The following is a 23,233-nucleotide window of genomic DNA, read 5'->3' as shown; positions in this document are numbered from 1 at the left end:
GGCTTGTGACATTTTAATCATCATTAGCTGGGTGTTCAATTACGTTTAAAAGTGAAGTGGGGTACCCAGTATTTAATTGTGAGCAAGAAAAGTAGCCAGCAGCAAAAAATCACTACCAACAACCTACTAATGAGCCCTGTATATAATAACTACTGCAATATCTTTGAACTGATTACTCATGGATATTATTCGGTTTGGATTTATGTACTAAAAAATAAACCTTACCAAACTCTCCAGTCTTTTTGCTACAGTGGCCGCAAACCTCCTCTCTCCAGCAAGCTCGGAGATCAAAAACACGTACTCTGGTGCATTCACCTGGTTCGATCGATGAGTCCGTCCTGCAAACAAGACACCGCATTATACGTGGTTCATAAACTCTGTTATCAACTAATTCACCGTTTATGTTTTTACATGGATCCTTATTATAACCAAATGTCTGCACCCAAATTCAATGCATTATTTTAAGTGCCCCTACCAAACAACAAAGAAGAATTATTGAGCTATTTTCTTTAACATGACCCAAATCAAACTTTCTATGATTTTTGGAATATAAGATTTGCAAATTCCATTATTTTCTAGGATTTCTTGTATGAACTTTTAAATTTTTATATTAAACAATATTATACCATCATCCATGTAAATGTTAAAATTGTTTGACATAAAACAATATAACATATAACTTTTCGTCGCCAGGCTGTCGACACAGGATAATATTTTGACCTGTTTTGACATTATTTAAATCACATCCCATTTTGTTAACATTTAAGACTTACACACATCTCAAATAAATGATTGATGATCACCATTTCGTAAATGTGCTCCCCAGTAAGGCCATGAAGAAATAACTCACCAAACTGCTGGATAGCCCGGTCTGCACTCCAAGGCAACTCCAGTGTTATGTGAACTCGTCTTTTTTGATTGATAACTCTTCGGTCAGATTGCAATGAAATACCCGAACTGGCAGCTTCAGATATAATAGCAATACACTGCAACAAACAGAGTAGAAACTCAAATGTGGAGTATAACAAGAGTACAAGTGTATTTAAAGTAGTCCATAGCTCTGTACAGTTACTGCCACACGTATCCAAATTTTAACAACTCAAAGGTTTTAGACAGATATTAAAACTATACAATTTGTTCAACAGAAAAAGTAGTTTATTTTCATATCTAAATGCTAATAATACTTAATTTTATGCAGACATGAAAAACGTAAGAGTTTGTGCTAAAGAATATCCAAAAATTATTCAGATTATAAAATGCACACTTGAAGCCAGACAACCATGTGAAGGGTGCCAATCTGGATTAATGTGGTACATCATAACCTCATAAAGCTTGTGGCTGGACAGTTAGGTCAACAAGGTTATTTAATAGAGGACTGAACCCAAGGAAATATGGTAGATAAAACAAATAAAACTCTTTCATGTCTAAAAGACAATGGCTGCAGTATATTTTTGTTTTTAATGGCTTCAGTTTAATTTAAGGGGTTTTTTAATGCTAAAAAGTTTCAAAAATTGTTCAAAGTGTGGCTTAAATGCCAATTTTTGTAAATTATGTGAACAAAGTAAAAAGCAACCTTTTCTCCATCCATAAATCGCTGCTTCTCAGTAAGGTTGAGGATTTCAAGAGGTACATCGACTTCACTTCGGGACTCGTACGAGATGCCACCATCGTCATTGGACACCACTCGGCCTTTACGACCCGTCATCTGGAAAGACAGTATCATCGTTATAGTTCGGTTGTTAAAAATTAAATATACACCAAGGCTGGTAAAAAAAAAACAATTTAAACAGAATTAGCAATACACAATATATATGTGTAATTTAACCCCCCCCCTAAAAAACATCTCTTTACACACATCAGACAGATAGTTAAAAGTTTGTTTTGTTTAATAACACCACTAGAGCACATTATTTATTAATCATCGATTATTGGATATCAAACATTTGGTAGTTTTGACAAATAGTCTCAGAGAGGAAATACACAATATTTTTCCATTAGCAGCAAGGGATCTTTTATATGCACCATCCCACAGACAGGATAGCACATACAACAGCCTTTGATACACCAGTCATAGTGCACTGGCTGGAACAAGAAATAGCCCAATGGCCGCACTGACGAAAATCAATCCCAAAGCAGCTGCACATCAATTGAGCACTTTACCACTGGGTTATGTCCTGCCGACAGATAGACAGACACCCCGAAGAGACAGACAGACAGACAGACGTACCTCTGCAACATTATCGGGTCCCCCTAGTTCATCAATGAGCTGATCCAGTGTGTTGGGAGGAAGCTGATCACCGAGAGCCTCTATTTTATTCAACAAGTCAGACTTCATGGACAGTGCTTTGTCCCAACCATCCTCATCTGAGAAAAAAAAAATAAAAAAAAAAAAAAAAATGAGAATTACGATTAGATTATAAAATTAGATCAGGACATTCCTTTTCATGACATAAAAGTTTTCCAAAATCTTGTAAATCCATGCAGGAATCGTCATTAGTTGTAATTGCAAAATGTCCTATCCTGGCTAGAGATTTTCCAAGCTATCTTAATGCTATGTTATCATAAAACTGTTGAAAGCTAGGACGTCACTACATCAAATGCCATAGCCTGTGATGGTTTAACAATATCGAAGAGCTAAGATACCTTTGAAAACCTTTTAGATGAAGGTCACAGTTAAAGGCCAGGTAACACAAGTCCATTTAAAAAAAAAAAAAAAAATTCACTTTCAATACATTAGGCTCAAAAGATTTTTTAATATTTATTTTTTAGTTTCAATTTTAGGGCTTAACTAGCTGTATTGTCTAAGAAATATTAATTAGGATTCCCGAATAAGCAATTAATTCAAATTAAAAGGACAGCCATTATCTAAAGTACCACTTACTTGTCGACAAGCTCTGACTTGAAGAGTAATTGTTCGTCATGCTGTCAGGATTAGGTGTAGAATCGAAACTGTTATGTCCGTTCTTTGACAGCAATCCTGCCGCCGCGAGCTGCCGGTCAAACTTCTCATCCTCATCAAAATCGTTTTTCTTTGATTTTTTCTTTTTCTTTTTCTCTTTTGGAACCTTCTTCTTTTTCTCTTTTGGTTTACTCTTTTTGGATTTTTTCTTTAACCAGGGATCTAATATCAAGTATATAATTAAAAATTAGATGTACAACATTGTCTGCAACTAAAAATGTTATCATATACAGTAGACTGATCAACCCCTGCAATTAAGAAAATGCATATGACAAAAAACATGCTGTGAAAAACAAATCAAATATAGTCCACAGCAAAAAAAAAACTGCAGTAGAGAAGTAAAAACTCCACAGCATTGCTGATTCACTATGGATTGATAACAAAAATGCAGATACATCGAGGTTATTACCAGAGTGTTTTTCGGTATCGTCAATATCATATATTAGGAATAAAAACTGTATTATGCGAGCCTCTGGCATTATTTTCATTCCTAATACATGATATTGACTATACCGAAACACACGAGGGTAATAATCTCTTTATTAAATAATCTCCAGCTTAATACAACATGTTTTTGTAAACTGTATACGCAACTTTTATTTCAGTCCGCCATTACTAGATATTCAAATGACGTTAGAATATGTGGTGCGGTGTCTTTTTGAATGGAAATGATGTCAAACTCGAAAGACATCATTTTGGATGTGTTACATCAAAATAAACTAGTGCATAACGTTTTTTGTTTTCTGAAACGCTGGACAGCTTTAAGGTGGAAAATTACTATTGAAATGTTTTTATTTGACGACTATGAAAGAAAGGAATGTTTTATTTAACGACGCATTCAACACATTTTATTTACGGTTATATGGCGTCAGACATATGGTTAAGGACCACACAGATTTTAGAGGAAACCCGCTGTCGCCACATAGGCTACTCTTTTTTACGACAGGCAGCAAGGGATCTTTTATTTGCGCTTCCCACAGGCAGGATAGCACAAACCATGGCCTTTGTTGAACCAGTTATGGATCACTGGTCGGTGCAAGTGGTTTACACCTACCCATTGAGCCGTGCAGAGAACTCACTCAGGGTTTGGAGTCGGTATCTGGATTAAAAATCCCATGCCTCGACTGGGATCCGAACCCAGTACCTACCAGCCTGTAGACCGATGGCTAACCACGACGCCACCGAGGCCGGTTTTGACGACTATGAATGCATATGTCAGTTATTGAGTGTCACCCTAGTACGTTTGCTTAAAAGTCAATAAACCTAGAGCCATGAACTCGATTAATTTACATCTAATTTGCAGAGTAACAAATTCTTAAAGTATGTGAACATACTTTGATTGCACTGAAAATGTAAGCTATTTTACGATAAAAACAAAATACTATTTTAGACAGTTTGTTCAGAACTGACAATCATGGCAGATGCCTACATCAATTTCATCTTTATGAAACAATTACCTCCAATATTCTACTAATTTTAGAATATATTACACCTATACTTAGGCATGCATGCATGGAAAAAAAAATCATAATGAACCTAATATGGTGTTTTTTAAAACAATGAAACAAACAAACAAGAACCCACCATCATCACTATCGGACCCTGCACCGAACGGATTCGAATTGTCACTGTTAACCTCACTCTCCGAGTCAGAGGAATCGCTCAGACTCAGGTCAAGGTCACTTGGCCCTGAATCAGAGGAACTATCTGAACTCCCGGAATTCAAGCTGTCCATCTTCAGTTTCTTGGTGTGGTTGCCTCCACCATTGACTTCTGAAAATAAACCGTTGTACTGGCTAACAACCAATCCGTAGATGACAAGAGTCTAGTATTATTACATAACACATTTCTAATTCATGCATTAAATTTATGAACTCATTAAACATTAAATTCTTTTTGCGTTTTGTTTAACAGCACTACATTCATCATGGGCTATCGGATGTTAAATTGATCATAGTTTTTGGCATAAACTGTAAATGCTTACAAATTTTCTATTCTCAGAGAAAAGGTTTAAACAAAAATACCAGTGTTAAAAAAAAAGAGTCTCTTTCTTTACACTGGTTGCATGCTAGTCAACAAGTATGTATTTTGAGTATACTACATTAATTATAAAATTATGTATCTTAAACAATTTTCAGTTTTGTTTATAAATAATATTTTAGTATAATCAATCATGTTTTTTTTGTTTTTTATTCCACTCCACCAAATAGATAGATCATCATCCTGCTAAACAGGTCTTTTCATATTTACATCTTTACATCCAAAGACAGGAAGGAAATATTTTATTTAACGACGCACTCAACACATTTTATTTACGGTTATATGGCATCAGACACATATGGTTAAAGACCACACACATACTGAGAGAGGAAACCCGCTGTCGCCACTTCATGGGATACTCTTTTCGATTAGCAGCAAGGGATCTTTTATATGCACCATCCCACAGACAGGATAGCATATATCAAGGCCTTTGATGTACCAGTCGTGGTGCACTGGATGGAGCGAAAAACAGCCCAATAGGCCCACTGATGGGGATCGATCCCAGACCGACAGCACATCAAGTGAGTGCTTCACCACTGGGCTACATCCCCCCCCCCCCCCCCAATTCAAAGACAGTATCTTTAGACTATTTTTTATAAAAAAAAGAAATCTCTAACAGTGCTAAAATAAAAACATGCCAAACACAAACATAATTCCATCTGCTCTTACCTCGTTTACGTTTGTTGTTTGCGTTGTCCTTAAAGCTGCTAATTCCAAAAATATCAAAAGCTTTCCTTCTGTTAGGAGCAGGAAAATGCTTTTCAACCAAAGTCTGAAACACACCTCTGTTAAAAAAAAGAGAATAATAATAATAATAAAAAACATAAAAAGTCTACATTTTTCCATTTATAGCAAGGGATCTCTTTTATTATGCACATCCCACAGACAGGATAGCACATACCACAGCCTTCAATATTCCAGTTGTGGTGCACTGGTTAGCATGACAAATAGTCCAATGGGCTCACCTACAGTGATCGATGCTAGACCGACCGCACATCAAGCGAGCACTTTACCACTGGGAATGAATGAATGAATGAATGAATGAATTAATGAATGTTTAACGACACCCCAGCACGAAAAATACATCGGCTATTGGGTGTCAAACTATGGTAAAAGCAAAACATAAAATGATGAACCACATCAATATAAAAATTCAAGATTTAAATAAAAACACAGTGTAAAGGACTGTGCAAAAATACAAATATCACAGATAGATACAATTAAAATTTAGAGTAAAAGTCAGCATCTCAAAGAAATTGTAATAAAAGTTCTGGATGGAATCGAAATGATTCCATCACATTACGTTGGCCAAATATATCTTTTCGCGTTTCTTTCAGATGCTTACACTCCACCAAAATGTGGCGAACCGTCAGAGTACACTGACAATGCACACACTGAATGGGTCAAATATGTATGACAGATGCGAGCACGACACATTTACCACTGGGCTACATCCAGCCCAAGAAAGAGATCAATGGAACAACTTATCATATCTCAATCGTCAGTAATCCACCACTGAATTTCATCCTGCACAAAAACTACTATTAAAAATCATGTGCATTAAAATAATGCTAGCTATAAACAAAGGTGAGATGACACTGTTAAGTGAACCTTACTTTGCTGTGGAGACAAAGTCATTGAGTTCTCCGCCCATTTCCTCCACCTGTTCCAAGGTCCGGGCCTCCCCTGTCGACTGAAGGCCGATCACCACACACTGCAACAATATGTGCCACATTAATCAACAGTCACAACATTCAGACCACAGTACAACTAAGTAAAAAAGAATATATCATCTTTATAATACAGTCAACAAAGTTACCAGTACAAAAAAAAAAAAACCTACCTGTATAACGTTTATCTTAATGTATTATCAACAAATTAGTCAACATAAAAATATATCTTTAAAAAAATATCAACAAAGCTCCTAGTACAAAATTATATCTTTCCAATACAATTAACAGGCATTCGAATCTATGCAATGAACATAGGCTAACCTAAAAGTCACCCATTATAAAAACAAATTAGAGCACTAAGGCAATTTTACAAAATTATATGTATTATTTATTAGCCATAGAGTAATTCGGTGTTTCTGCCAGAAAGAATTTTTTGGGTATGGCGCTATGAAACTGAATATTTACAATATGTGTGTTGAATGCAATCGTAGTTGATAGGGGGTATGGGGGGTTTCTCCCAGAAAAAAACTAAATTATATAGCGCTTGAATTAGGGAATGCACTGTATACAGTGTACAATGTGTAAACTTGTGTGTCATCAGAAGGTTAACTAAGCAACAGCAATACAGGTTCTCTGTCAATGACCCACCTTTCCACTTTTGACAGCGTCTCGAGCCAGCTGCACACAGCGCGCCACCTTAGCCGATATACAGAGATACTTGAAGAACCTCTGGTGCGCCGACCAGAACTGACCCCACATACTTTTCTTCATCCTCTGCTCGGCATCAATGAAGTCCGCGGCCTGCTGAAATTTCTCACGTGCCTCAACCCACTACAAAGAATAACATAGGAGTCTTAATAGAGAAAAATACTTTAAATAATACACCACTGAATGGCCAGATGAAATTTCTCACATGCCTCAACCCACTACAAAGAATAACACAGAAGCGTTTTAACAGAGAAACATATTTTAAATAATACACCACTGAACGTCTAGCTCAAACTTCTCATGCACCTCAACCCACTACAAAGAATAACACAGCAGCATTTTAATAGAGAGACATATTGTAAATAATACACCACTGAACGTCTAGCTCAAACTTCTCATGCACCTCAACCCACTACAAAGAATAACACAGAAGCGTTTTAATACAGACATATTGTAAATAATACACTACTGAACGTCTAGCTCAAACTTCTCACGTGCCTCAACCCACTACAAAGAATAACACAGGAGAAATTTAATATGGATCTAGTCTATTTGCCATAGATTGTAAAGGAGAGAAATATTTTAAATGGCACCTCCGAAAATTTTAAATTAGATATTTTGGTGTTTTAACATATGTCATGATACAGTAATTCTGACACTTAGTTTAGAAAATTAAGAGAAGAAACCCACTGCCCCCGCAGAAGCTACCCCTACCTATTAACACAAGAGCTCTTTTATTATGCAGTGTCGATTCAAATGGTACTGTATCAGTCTTAAATGAATATATGTTAACACATGACATAGGTCATTTAACATCAATCAGTTTTTATTCAAATTTATAAGCTAAATGGATATACAGGTATGTTTTCACTTTCCTGCCAAATGGAGGAAATAATTTTTTCCAACAAAAATGATAACAACTGAAATAGAAAACCTAATGGGTTCTACTGCCTACTGCATCTCAGACAGATACATGACATATCGGAGATAGAGCACTCACAAGCAAATAAAAATCTACATACCAATTCCACTGCACTGTCGTAAACATCTTTGAAGTTTTTTGGGAGGGGGATCTCTTCTATACGGAATGAGACACCATGAAAACTCAGCTGTCTGGCGATGTACATTCCCCGTAATTTCATATCCATGGCAACTAACTCCATAGCACCAACACCTCTGGGAAAAACAAAAATAAAAATCCAGTTTCAATACAAGGTACTCGGCCTACATTACATTTAAGCAAATAATGTTTTCCTTTTGTTGTTGTTGCTGTTTGTGTATGTGTGTGTTTTTGCTGTCATTTATTTTTTTATGGGGTTTTGGTATGTGTATGTGTATTTCCGTGCATGTGTGTGTTAAAATAACAATATCAACCTCAAACATTTTTAAAAATTTGTCTCCATTTCTAAGTTACTCAGTTTACGGAAAATAAGTAAACAAGACATACTTTAGCATATCAGACAATCAATCCAAACTGCGCAGGCTGTCCAGCACACCCTTATGAAAAAGTAGGACAAAAGCAGGATTGAAAGTACAAAAAAAGTAGGACAAAGTGGGAAACAGTAGAAAAAAGTAGGATAAAAGATAGACAAAAACAGAACAAATTTTTATTATGTATTATAGAGCAATTAACAAATTATACTAAATTAGAAAATCGTTACTAGTCCTTATTTTTCAGACATTAGGAGCCACATTTACAAAGCATGTTTATGTCTTACACAAGTTTAAAACATTTATTTACAATGCTTTAACACCTGCATTTAATCTTTGACTACTGCAGACGAGATATCTCACCCGATGTCACGCCAGTCGACATACTGTACACTGTATACAGTGCATTCTCCAATTCATATTTCCCGCCGTTTTGCACATAACACTCACTGAAAACAATTTATTAACAGGAAACGGAAGACAATTCTGTTCCTGTATCTTTAAATTTAATTTTTTCAATGGAAAATATCTTGGAATTTTGAGTGGTTTTCAGCAAGTATTTTCGCTTGACAACAATGGCAGCTTTTTCGATTTTTTGCCTAATTTTAATCAACATTAATTGATCTAAAAGATTAGAAAAATCCACGAAAATAATACTTACCGATTCAAATATGATCTTTATTTTGTGTATTTATAAAACATTTAAGTGAATTTATACGAGTTAAAATTATAAACTTGTACCCACTCAACATGGTTTTTGTCAAAAATTAATCCAGTAGTCTAAAGGTTAAGAAAAACAGACTTCATAAATGGCACAAGCAATGTGCACACTTTCACAGAAATTTGTGAACCAATAAAACAAAAAAGTAGAACAAAGTAGGAAAAACTGGATATTTTGAAGAAAAAGTAGGAAAAATAGGATGGAGACCAAAAAGAAGAAAAGGTAGGATCACTGGACAGCCTAAACCGGGTCATAATAAACCTGAATTAAGATACATGACTAACCTTCGTTCAACGGCCTGAATGAAGTCATTGAATTCTTTGAAAGGCGTGCCTAGTCCCCACAAACCAAGTCGTGTCATGTATGCCATGTTCTTTGGTTCGGATGCCCCGGTTGCACTGGCGTATATGACTCTCGCTTTTGGAAGTCGATTCTGCAGCTCTAACACGGTCTGTCCCGTCTTCGTTGGCTTACTTGATCCAACTGGACACAGATTTTTGGCCTTGTGACATTCATCAAAAACGATCTATGGTCAGGTCAAGGATTTTAAACAGTGAATGCTGTAAAGATGTTAGTTTCGATGTCAAAGGAACATTTATAAAGTTAAAGTAATCAATAAAGACTGGCTAGCTGTAACCCAGGGTTTTTAAAAATATTTTTATATCACATAACTAAGAAGAAATTAAGATGTCAAAGTGTTGTGATTCAGGGAACAATTTATTAGTCTATTCAATTAAAGCAAGCAATATTTTTATTAGAAGACGAACAAATAAAAATTTACATAATTTTAAACGAAAAAGCAAACTGAATATAAATCAAAATGTACACACAAACACATGATGGATAAGTTTAAAGCCATAAGCATCCTCAAACCTGTATACTGCATACTGTTCAGTGTGGTGGGAATAAAAATAACAGATCTGAAAGTATGAGGATATGAAAAGTTAAATATCAGCAATTTGATGTCAAACATTTTATTATTCTAACAAGTAGTCTTAGAGGACAGCGGCTTCATTTTTCCATTAGTAGCAAGGAATATTCTTTCCAGACAGGACAGCACAAGCCATCGTCTTTGATATAGTAATCATTGGGCACTGGTTAGAATGCAAAAAACCACAAAAATTAGAGAATGGATTCAGAGGGGGTTTGATCCTGCAACGAAAGAACCTTAGGCGAGCACTATAACCGACTGAGCTAGATTACAAAAATAAATAAATAATAATAATACTTTAACGACACCACTGGAGCACACCGATTAATTAATCATCGTCTATTGGATGTCAAACATTTGCTAATTCTGACACACAGTCATCAGAGGAAACCCGCTACATTTTTTTAATACAGGAAGGAATCTTTGATATGCAGACAGGAAAGCACATACCACAGCCTTTGAGAGCTAGATTACAACGACATTTATTCACAGATAATTTATAGAAAGGATACACATCCATCAAAATCTTTTCCACACCATTTGAGCAGCTGTTTTAACCGTGTCTTGTACTTGCCACCCGACTGACTTTCTCCGATCAGAGACGAGTAGGTGGAAAATATCACGCCCTTCTTCACACTGCCATTTTCTTTGGATGAGATTTTTGCATATTTGAACTAAAAAAACAAACAAAAAACATACATCGTATAAAGTAAAGGCCAAATGAACAATTATTGATTTATGACATGTATATAAGATAAAAACAAAAAATGTATATTAAAACATTTATTCAATGTTTATCTTGTTTAATGTTCTTTTTAAGCTATCTACACCCAAAAATAAGTTTTCAGTGGAATATTTGGGATTGTTGTTTGTTTTCATGTGTAAATAAAGAAAAATGATATTAAATGGTTAATAAAGGTATAATGAGACATTCTTAAGGTCTATCCCAGTGAACACAACAGGAGGAAGGAAATGTTTTATTTAACGACGCACTTGACACATTTTATTTACAGTTATATGGCATCAGACATATGATTAAGGACCACACAGATATTGACGGAGGAAACCCGCTGTCGCTACTTTATGAGCTACTCTTTTCGATTAGCAGCAAGGGATCTTTTATATGCACTATCTCAAAGACAGGACAGACATTTTAGTTGGTCCTGAGGGTATCCGGTTTGGAGGAGTTTCACTGTGTCAGAGCAAATAGGACTGTACTAACCTTATTTAAAGCATGAACGTCTATCTTGCTTGCTCCTATGTCACGCAGATCTCGTTCAGAATCCACTTTCAGATCTGTTGATACACTCAGCCTAAGAATATACAACATCATTTTAACTTTAATACAGACTGTTTAGAAGCCTTAGGAAGGAAGGAAATGTTTTATTTAACGACACACTCAACACATTTTATTTACAGTTATATGGCGTCAGATATATGGTTAAGGACCACACAAATATTGGAGGAGGAAACCTGCTGGCACCACTTCATGGGCTACTCTTTTCAACTGGCAGCAAGGGATCTTTTATATGCACCATCCCATAGACAGGATAGCACATACCACGGCCTTTGATGTACCAGTCGTGGTGCACTGGCTGGAGCGAGAAATAGCCCAATGGGCCCACTGACGGGAATCGATCCCAAACCGACCCCTTTACCACTGGGCTAATTCTCGCCCCCAGAAGCCTTAGGAAAGCAAACAAAATATTTGCTTAATGATACTAAAACATTTTTAACTACAGCTATTAAAGAAGGAAGGAAATGTTTTATTTAATGACATACTCAACACATTTTATTTACGGTTATATGGTGTCGGACATATGGTTAAGGACCGCACAGATATTGAAGGAGGAAACCTGCTGTCGTCACTTCATGGGCTACTCTTCTCAATTAGCTGCAAGGGATCTTTTATATGCACCATCCCATGGACAGGATAGCACATACCACAGCCTTTGATGTACTAGTTGTCGTGCACTGGCTGGAGCAAGAAATAGCCCAATGGGCCCACTGACGGAGATCAATCCCAAAGCGACTACGTATCAAGCAAGTGCTTTACCACTGGGCTATATCTTGCCCCTACTACTGACATTAGGTGTTTACAAAAACGTTCAAGAGAAGACCCGGTGCTGACACTACTTAGACAGTCCAGTTGTAAACTCACTTAGCACAATGTGACAGGCACACACAATTCTGGGTGGCAGACACTGTCATTGTATCGCAGCATTCATCACTTTGGATCATTTTCTGCAGTATTGTCCCCACAACCAGGACAGAATAAAGCTGTCAGGCCTTCAGATGAACCGCTGAAAGAGAAACTATTCGACCCGTGGAGAACCTGCAGTGCACATCTGCATTTGTTCCAGCTAGTGTGATGCCTATCTGAGTATTCAAAGAAGGTATTTATGTTATGGGAGTTGCATCACTTGGTCTGGGAGCAAGAAGAAAGTTAAAATTTGTTTTGTTTAACGACACCATTCGAGCACATTGATGAACTAATCATCAGCTATTGGATATCAAACATTTAGTCATTGTGACATAGTATTCTGAGGAAACCACCATTTTTCATAAGATTTTGTTTTTAAAGACACACAAAACACAAACTTACCATATAGCCCGTTTCCTGCCTTGTAAATAATTTTCATAAATAATTCCAGCTATTGTTCTTCCTTTTCCTACACCAGCACCATCACCTGACAAATACAAATAAATTCATGTTTACTTTAGTTCTTTTTGTTTTTAAAGTGTTCTTGTTGGATACAAAATTAATTTTCCAGCCAAATCTGGTCATTTTTCTAGAAAATTAGAAGGTATTTTTGCCGATTCATCATATACAAGTCATGAATATTCAGGAGCTGTTATTTGTAATAGCAATAGCATTGCTAGTGTAACCAGAGGAATACCTAACCCTTACTCCACACCAGGAAGAAATGAATGAATGAATGAATGAATGAATGAATGAATGAATGAATGAATGAATGAATGAATGAATGAATGAATGAATGAATAATTAAACACCACCCCAGTATGAAAAACACATCAGTTATTGGGCATCAAGCAAATTTTTAACACAATGACGTCGTAGAAAAGTGCTAAAAAGGGGTGGTAGAAAAACCGTCTACCACATGTGTGTAGACGCTAATCCGCCCTTTTCATTGGTTAATATTAGGATGTACACGGCAGTTGCTACCAGTTGATTACGTCATTTTTTAAACAAAGTAGTATATGACGTCACATAATATGAGTAGGTCTTCTCGACACAACTGTATGCTTTCACACTCGTAACGTAACATGGGTGTCAGCTTAGAGGTGATGTCACGTTAAAAGAAATAAAATAGAGAGACTTACAGTATAGTTAGACTAAATTAATAATTAAATTTATGAGACAGGTTGTGCTAGAAAATATTTCTGGCACTCGTCCTTTTGTATATGGTTTTTCTGACACTCGTCTCAAGAAAATCAATCCATGGAGCTCGCTAAAGCTTGCTCCAAAGATTGATTTTCTTGAGACTCGTGTCAGAAAAACCATATACAAAAGGACTCATGCCAGAAACTATTAGTCACCAACTAATAACAGATGGCAGTCCAAAAAGTGTTCACTGGTGTCACTACCGTCACAAATTATTAGTTTTTCACTCAGTAAGGTGACCATTTCACTTACATTGCAGAAGACTGAAATAATGGTGCTTAATACATAAAACAAACATAGTTGCATCTACATATATGAAAAATTTCAGATTATAACTTTAACTACATGTACTGAAGATAAATGTTTACACTTATAAGCCACAAAGTAAGTGACAGTTTTCTTTGGAGTGGCAGACAAATTTTTTTTTTTTTTAATCCTACCAATAAGGAATCCTGCTCTGTGCCCACTGGGGAGAATGTTCTGATGCCGCTGCCCTGAATACACAATGGTCTCCAGCTGTAGGGCGGACAACATACACGCGTCAATGATGTTCTCGGGAATACACAGCTTGTAGTAGACATCCGGGGGTTCGACACTCGACAGTGAACTCGTCTCCACAACAGGGTCGGGATGCTTTTCTCCAATTTTCACTGTAACAACATAATAATGACGATGGTAACAATGATGATACTAATGATGGTAATATTCCAATGCTTTTTACACATTTATTATATTTGTACTCATAGTAAAGATCAATGCACTAGAGAAATTGTACTTTTAAATAAACCAGTGGCATAAACACGAAGTTATAATTATTTAAAACATAATGAGCCTAACTTACAAAGCCCATTTATGTGACTACATGCAGGGCATAAAATTTGGCATGAACAATTCTGTCGTTCGTCTGTCGGTTATGCAAAACCAATATCAACATAAACGACGGATCATTTGTGCAAAAGCTGTAATCACTCGTCAGAAATTTTTTTAAAAACGCGTTAGCTAATATCATCAATGTTTTGGAAAACTGCATGCAATGAACAATCCCTGACCACCTAGATGTACGTCATACCGGTATGTGCATGATGGTAATGTTCTAACCAGCTTTCTCTCTGTCGTTCAACGTGTCCAGCTATTTTCTTCATGACTACCGTCACTTTCGTTATAAAACGCTACCTACGTTGGCACGCCACCGACATATTTACAATTTACGCGTCATGATATTCGGTGTTTGAAGCGCGTAACAGAACTTTTATGAGTAGTTTCTTAGAATATTATATTATATACCGATGCAATTTAATGACACTGATAAAAACAAAATATTATACTTTAAAAATAAAAACAGATGTGTGTCATCATAAGCATATGAGCAAAACCTCAAATTCGGGCAAAAATGGAAGAGATATTCGGGCAAAATGTGCTAACCTGATACCTTTTTTGCCATATGTTTCCACCATTCTACGTAAAAATGCGTAGTGATTCGTTTGCAACCCTATAAAGCTGTTTGGTAGTAATACTAATATGAATAAATTATGTTATATCCAGATTCGGGCATTTTCGTTTAATTCGGGTAAAAACCAGTCTGCCCCCTACACAAACGGGAGCCTGTACGCCTATGGGTGTCATGGAAATCTCTCTCACCGCTACTCCAAGCCAATCGGAATAACTCGGCTGATTACGGATTTTCCGCGGAGTTTGACACTTGTAGCTTCTTTCAGGCTGATTCTAGTCTATTAATAACAAACACGATGACAATCTAGCGACTGTACCTAGTGTCGGACAAAATGACCGCTATAAACTGTGCAGCTACCGTTAGATTGATTAGTTTAAAATCCATTTTGCCTGTCACTAGTATTTTGCATGTACAGTGAAACCTGTCTAAACCGGACCTTGAACATACCGGAATCCTGTCAAAACCGGCCAAGTTCCATGGTCCCGATTTTTTTTCCTATTTAAACCATGTATAAAAACCTGATAAAACCGGAACCTCTCAATTCCGAAAACCGGATTGATTTTTCGCTCAGAAATGTTAAATCCTTAACCTAAACAAACCGGCGTAGTGTAAATGAATGAAGAGTCAACTTCGCGTGAAAACACAACTTCCAGCTAACAAAGCCGACCGGAATTTCCACTAACCAACATCCGGTGTTACGTCACGGGTCACCGCTTTCTGCGGTCTCAGCCCAGAATAGCAGACAGAGTAATTAATGCTTGATTGTTTCCGATTGTACTGTCTGAAACTGTCGACTTCTTCTCACCTTCAAACACATGCCCGCTACTCACGCCTTACGGTTTCCGCCTTTAATTTGGTCAATGCAATTTAACATTGAAATACAGGCACAGTTAGAATAAAATGATAGAAAAAACAAACTGTGGACTTGTTTTTTAAACGTTGCTTGGGTCCATGTTTTTGGTGAAAATCATGCAAGGTTTCGATAAAAACTAAATTATACTGAAACTTGTTTTGTTTTGTTAACTGTTTTGTTTTAAAGTTAGTTCACAAATATATATATAACAAAATAGGGATACGGCGAGATGATTAGCCCTTGTTGCCTTTACCACATTCAGATTCATTCGGCAATTCTCGGACATGTTCGTTTTTAGCTACGAACATATCAGAGAATTTACGAAAGTTCTAGATCCATGGCAAAAGAAACTTGTGGAAACAAACAATGCATTAATAATTAGTAAATATTGCAGCACAATGTTATCATTAACTAAATAAATGATTATATAACTGTACGTTACAAAACAGGTTTATTGGATCAATCAAATCATTCTCGGGCAATTCGTTGCAAATTGCACGTCAAGGGCAATAACTCTGTTTTATAAAAACGCGACCCTCTAAACACCGGATCCTGTCTAAACCGGATAAATATTAGGTCACCGACGTTATCCGGTTTAGACAGGTTTCACTGTAGTATTATTAACATGCACCGTGATGCACGAGATCTCGTGACAATCGTTACTATGAATAGCATTTTACAGTATTCATAATTTCCAACGAATTGAAACTAACTTAATTTTTATTTTCGCCTGGCAGCTTTCAAGTTAGTCCTAGAACACAAAAAGTATATTTTCGTATTTATGATAGGATGATTTAATAGAGAAAAGCTACAAAAATCACTCATCTTAGATTCTCGTTGCCCATTAACCTTTTCATTTTTATCTAACTATCGAAGAAAATCGTTCGTGTAATCAGTAAAACCACACGAACGATGTATTGGTTGTCTGAAAAATTCAAATTTTATGCCCTGTACATGTATGCATTTACAATGCTTAAACACCTGCGCTTAAGAAAAACAGGCTTCGTAAATTCGGCCCAATAAGTTTACATCTCATGGGCGTAACAAGTTGTATAAAAATACCATTCAATAGGATTTAGATTTTTTTTTCACTAATACATCAAAAAATCTATTTCTCCACCAATATTTTCAATTTTCCTAATATGTGATATGTTTATTCAGAATAAAACTGCCGTGTAAATTTATACCACTGAGGAAGATTTTGCTTATCTAACGTTTTCACTTGTTACAATAAACAGATATGTAGGGCTAGCTTTGGGTGAGCAAAACAATTCGCCTAATTGTCTATTAAACTTCAAAAATAGCAGAAATTGTCAGTTATTTTCTAAAAAATGTCAATTATTACATGTAATTATTTCGCTAAAGTAAAATAAAATTCACCAACTGCTTTCAAAATTTGCAATTGGCGAATCTGGCGAGTGCCAGAGCTAGCTCTGGACATGTGCTGATTTCAAACCCTGTAAAACTGATAGGGCTCGAGCACTTACACTTGGGTGGCATGTACTCGGAATATGTCTCCGCACGTCCCAACTGTTCAACCTCCTCCTCAACCTCCTCTTCATCCAGTGCACTATTTGGTCGGCTTTGATAATGTCTCTGTGACTGACAACAACAACAACAGAAAGTAAAAGTAAAATCAGAATGGCTAAGCTTCAATATTTTCCAATGCCGTCACATATTCCATGGATAAATGGTCCGACTCAACAGCTACCATACAACAAAGTGAGCAAGACATGTAGATTTCTGTAATCAATAAACAAACTGCCATAAAGATAGGTCACCAACTGCTACTGAAATTTGTATTTTATATACTCTATGTACTGTAGCATTTAAAACTATTTTTGATCCAGGTTATGCCTTAATTAACAAAAAATAACAAAGCTTCAACACCAATAACATAATGATACAAACTAATAAACAACATAATATTAATAAACAAAATAATTAAGACCCGGTTGCAGTGTTCTTGTCTATACATAAAATACCATTCGACAAACCTGAATAGTTTTCAATATTATAAATACCTAAAAACATTAAAAAAGAATTAAACCCAGTTGCATTATTGAATTAATTTATTCTCATCTACACATAAAATACCAGTCAACATACCTAAATATTTTTCAATATTATACATATATAAAAACCTTTAAAAGAAAATTAAAACCCAGTTGCATCATTCCCGTCTATACATAAATACATGTGGACAAACCTGAATAGTTTTCAAGCGAACATCATCATTAGACCAGAGTCGAGACACGTCTTTGTTGGACACACTTGTCGGAATACTGGTTCCGTTTACAAACGGAGCGTTCCTCTCGTTAGCATTTGACACAAACGTAGGAAGATTGCCTGAGGGCACAGGCAAGGTTGCCGGTGATATTGAAGACAAACTACCTATGGTGCGGGAATGTACCGTATCACCACTCTTCAGTCTCTGTAACTGTGAAAATGCCTGCAGTGCAGACAGGTGTGAATACGATTGGTCCGTGTCTTTATTTTGTAACTGGAAGTTAGAAACAGTCACTGACTTATGTAACGGAGAAGAGGTGGGGTAGTTTGGCACGTTCCCTCTAATCACAGTGTTGTGCGTTAACGTCTGGAATTGACCGACTGATGCCGACCTGTGTATTCCGTTGGCACCGTTGGTCGAAAACGACACTGTCGAAGACACAGGACCAGACAGCACTTTCCCTCCACTTAGTCCCACTTTGCTGACCACCTGAATGGGTGAGCCTGTCTGTATGACTCGCCCATTCAAACCGTTTCCAGAAAGAGTTGTCTTCACGCCAAGCTGCAGTGCGTTTCTGTCAATCATCGTGCTGACGGTCTTGCCATCGTTAGCTACTATGTAGGCTCCTGACTGTGGGGCCAAGGTGATTGTCTGTTTGGTGGTCACATTGCTGCCTGAACCGACTCTCCGGATCGTAATCACACGCGGCTGATTGGGCGACCCTCCCTGAAGCAAGGATCGGGAAAGATTTGCTGGGAGAGTGGAGATACCGGAAACCAGGCCTAGGTTCGCCTTTGTGTTGGGAATCTGAATGATCTTCGGCACCATCGTCGTCTGTCCCTGAACGGCATGTGTTGCCACTGGTCGATGAATGGTCTGACCCGGTATCTGAAATATAAACATTCAACATTGCCAACAGACTTCAAGCAGTAGCATTACATTATACTTAGACCTCTGAAAATTAACGAGAGCAATAGTTTTGTTCGCGCATCGCTCGCCAAGTACAGTGAAACCCCTCTAAACAGAACACCATATTAAGCAGGGAAAATGTCCGATTTTAAGAGATATGCGGTTTAGAGAGGTTAAGTTCTATATTGATGATTAAAATGGGACCATGAAAAACGTCCGGTTTTGAGGGTCCGATTTTGAGAGGTTTCACTGTATAGTTTTGCATAACCAATTTTTCATTCACGCACTGAATTTATGACATCATTTACATGGTCATGACAGGTTACATAAAAACAAAATAGATTACCAGAATTTGTTTGTTTTTACGTTAACTTATAAAAAGTTTATGCAAATGTTCAATTGTCAGAGGCCTGATCATACTAACAAATGCATTAAACAAATTTCACTTGTCCATAATCCGTTTGCGTATAAATACAGATGTATATAATCCACAATGTGTTATCGATAACAATCACTTTCAGGGCCAGCTCTGTCATTCACAAACAATTGGCAAATTTTATTTTAATTTGACGAAATAATTGATATTTTGTACAAAAATAACTTGAGTATCTGCACAGTTTTTGATGTTTGATAGATAATTTGGCGAAATAATTGATATTTTGTACGAAAATAACTTGAGTATCTGCACAGTTTTTGATGTTTGACAGATAATTTGGCGAAATTTTCAGCTTACCTAGAGCTAGCTCTGACTTTCTATCAAAATGGGTTGAGCAGATTCCATTCATGCAATATCTGTGTAACTGATCACTATGCATTATGGACTACATATCTATACGCACATACAGATTACAAATATAATTTACACCTAACTGTGAACGATACAAGCAAGATTTTTATAAATGTTACATCCAACACAAATAATGAATTAATTATAGTTAAGCTAGATACAAAATGCCCAAATAAGTGATTCCTGTGGAATGTAATGAATAAACTTATTAACTCGTTTACTGTAATTCTCACAATTACCAAACATTAACTAAAGACATGTATGAGGTATGTCTTGTAAAAGATTTTAATATGTACAGCTGAAAACCAATGACGAATGCTGATCAAAGCCTTTATATTTTACACACTACGGTAATTCATAGACCATAGGTGCCTTATACCAAACTTTATATGACTTTCCAACACACTTAGATATATATAATATTCTTACTGGACTGGAGGTTCCTGTTCTGGTGAATGAAGAAGTTGTGACAAACTGCCTGAATGTATCATCTTTGATAACAGGTGACTGGCTGGAACTTAAGGAATATTCAGTTCCCTGTAAATGACAAATATATGTATATATATATATTTTTTTTAACTATTCAGTAACCTGAACATGTTTGTATATTAACTAGTACATCAGTCATTTAGAATCTATATCTAAGTATTTCAGTAAAAAAAATTATAAACCCATTCACTTTATCACCTCAGTTGGACTGAAGTATTATATTTTATTGTATACATACTTAAAGAACAAATAATGAAACTTAATATTAAGTTGATAAAGGAAATTTTTCATTTAACAGTTTCAATCAGCATGACTTACAGATCCAGTTAGACTAGAGAACCCACTACTGGATTGCGCAACATCAAACCCAAAATCTTCTAGGTCATTTCCCGTTATTCCTGACTCATCTAGTGCTGCAGATAACAAATCTTGGAAGGAATTCTAGAAAACGATAAAAACAGTATTTATATATTGATTAAATCTTCATTTCTACATGTAAATTTGATTTGGCACCAGTCATATGGCAATATATAATAATAATAATAATAATAATAATAATAATAATAGTTAATATTGATGCAATCTGATTATTAAATAATAAACAATTTATACTTCATTCACTGCAGCATCATGCCTCAATAGTCTAGCACCATCTTGCCTCAATCAGTGCCATGATTAAACAAGCATTTTTCAGTAATTAATTCTAAAATTGCCTTTATAAAACGCCCCAAAAGGTATTATTAATTAATAAAATATGCTTTTTATATCTTTTGCCATTCATTTATTAAAGTAAGCACATAAATTAAATTAATGTTTATTTTAATTTTTAAAAATTGTATTTTTAATGAAAAACAAGTGCCCCGAAAATGGTGAAAATGCCCCAAAAGTGTTTGGTCTACCATGCCGTGCCTAATTTCTAGGGAAATCACTATTACGGCTATATGGCGTCGGACATATGGCTAAGGACCACATATATATTGAGAGAAGAAACCCACTGTCACCACTTCATAGGCTACTCTTTTCGATTAGCAGCAAGGGATCTTTTATATGCACCATCCCATACACAGGATAGCACATACCATGGACTTTGATGTACCAGTCGTGGTACACTGGCCGGAGCAAGAAATAGCCAAATGGGCCCACTGATGGGGATCGATCCCAAACCGACCGTGCATCAAGCGAGCACTTTACCACTGGGCTACGTCCTGCCCCCTAGATATGATGAAATTATGTACCATCAAAAAGGTTCCAAGCCGAAATCGTTATCAGGACATGTGAAAAAACTGTAGACAAAAAACTGTTACATGTGTAAATAAAGACATCACATTTTTCATGAATAATTATCCGACATTAATTTTAACCTCAAATGACATTAGTTTGGAATGTTATTAGTAAAATAAACTATTTTAGTTTGTTCATTATAGAATTATTGAATTTGTATGTCAGTGAAAGATAGTTTTCACTTTTCTTTTAATGCATTTCATGTTGAAGTAAATCCTATATGTCAATCATAAAAATAAAAAATAAATTAAATTGTGTGTTAAATAAGTGTTGCCATGGATTTTAAGTTTAGATTGCATCAGCTGAGTCTACTTGTGAAAATTATTACTTTTACTAAATTTGTTGGCATATGTAGCAGTGTTAAAAAATAACTGGGAAAAAAAACACTTCACAAAACTTATGACAATTTACAATCATATAATCATAATGAATCCTATTCCCAATAACAATTATTTTAAAGTTTATCTTCAACACATTATAAAAATTTAATTCCTTTTTATAAAATTTTCTTAAAATGACTGTAAAATATTATAACAGTAACTCTCTAGTATTCAGTTTATATTCCCATGGTAAAACATTCTACCGGTACCTGGGTCACGATACATCATTACATGTTATGTTTACTTCCGCAATTTAGCTAACCATGTCAAGTTGGGTACTTTGAAAAATCTCTGAATGTCATTATGTGAGAGAATCAGTCCATATTCAGCATCATACACTTAAATACATCATGATCTAATTGTAAATGATAAATTTATTAGATGTCTGTGGTCTTTTATGCCTTACATTTGCTTCTGTTGCCATATTTCATGCACTAAAACGTTACGCACTTCCAATAACATACTCGGCCATTTGCCCCACTGTACCCACAATTCCGTTGCTACTATTATCTTATTATCTATCCTCTTTTCTATGGTTGGTCTTTTGATTCTGTCGTTCGGCAGTTAGTGTATACAAATATTAAAGGGATATAACCTCCCTCAGTCGGCAGACGCTCACCTTAGGTGCTTGGGTCGTAGGATCGAATCCCCTTGGTGGACCAATTCTCTGATTGGGATTTTCCCCGCCCCAACTAGTATATGAAAGGTTGTGGTATGTGCTGCTAATGGGGAAAATGTAACGGGTTTCATATGACATGATTATTAAATCAATGTTCTCTATATAATGGCGTCGTTAAACAAAACAAACTTTATTAAACCATTAATAGCAGAAATATGGGTTTATTTTGTTTTTTGGGGGTGGTGTTTTTTTGTGTGTTTTTTTTGTTTGTTTTTTTATACAGTTTCTTTTAAGCTTTTTCCCCATCGTATACATAATATATAAATATATCTCGAACTACTCACTTCTTGTGTGATGCCTTCCTAC

General features: G+C 35.9%; 1 protein-coding gene across 1 annotated transcript in view; it reads right to left on the bottom strand.

Moving 5' to 3' along the window:
- The window catches only part of LOC121368111 (protein strawberry notch homolog 1-like), a 40,021-nt gene extending 17,296 nt beyond the window's left edge, over positions 1 to 22,725 (bottom strand). Inside the window, exons 1-20 of the mRNA XM_041492682.1 lie at positions 22,655 to 22,725; positions 20,906 to 21,028; positions 20,528 to 20,635; positions 18,382 to 19,290; positions 17,660 to 17,774; positions 14,310 to 14,519; positions 13,069 to 13,153; positions 11,686 to 11,776; positions 10,976 to 11,137; positions 9,817 to 10,058; positions 8,403 to 8,556; positions 7,321 to 7,503; positions 6,616 to 6,713; positions 5,669 to 5,784; positions 4,544 to 4,732; positions 2,882 to 3,121; positions 2,228 to 2,364; positions 1,574 to 1,705; positions 851 to 986; positions 226 to 338 (exon numbers count right to left, since the gene is read on the bottom strand). Coding sequence (XP_041348616.1) covers positions 226 to 338; positions 851 to 986; positions 1,574 to 1,705; positions 2,228 to 2,364; positions 2,882 to 3,121; positions 4,544 to 4,732; positions 5,669 to 5,784; positions 6,616 to 6,713; positions 7,321 to 7,503; positions 8,403 to 8,556; positions 9,817 to 10,058; positions 10,976 to 11,137; positions 11,686 to 11,776; positions 13,069 to 13,153; positions 14,310 to 14,519; positions 17,660 to 17,774; positions 18,382 to 19,290; positions 20,528 to 20,635; positions 20,906 to 21,028; positions 22,655 to 22,672 — 3,561 coding nt within the window. The 5' untranslated portion in view covers positions 22,673 to 22,725. The remainder of the gene's footprint in view (positions 1 to 225; positions 339 to 850; positions 987 to 1,573; positions 1,706 to 2,227; positions 2,365 to 2,881; positions 3,122 to 4,543; positions 4,733 to 5,668; positions 5,785 to 6,615; positions 6,714 to 7,320; positions 7,504 to 8,402; positions 8,557 to 9,816; positions 10,059 to 10,975; positions 11,138 to 11,685; positions 11,777 to 13,068; positions 13,154 to 14,309; positions 14,520 to 17,659; positions 17,775 to 18,381; positions 19,291 to 20,527; positions 20,636 to 20,905; positions 21,029 to 22,654) is intronic.
- Positions 22,726 to 23,233: the final 508 nt, after the last annotated feature.

This window comes from Gigantopelta aegis, chromosome 3 (genome assembly GCF_016097555.1).
Source record: "Gigantopelta aegis isolate Gae_Host chromosome 3, Gae_host_genome, whole genome shotgun sequence".
NCBI classification, from domain to species: domain Eukaryota; kingdom Metazoa; phylum Mollusca; class Gastropoda; order Neomphalida; family Peltospiridae; genus Gigantopelta; species Gigantopelta aegis.
Note: the sequence above shows the minus strand (reverse complement) of the source record. Positions and strands in the feature narration are given on the sequence as shown.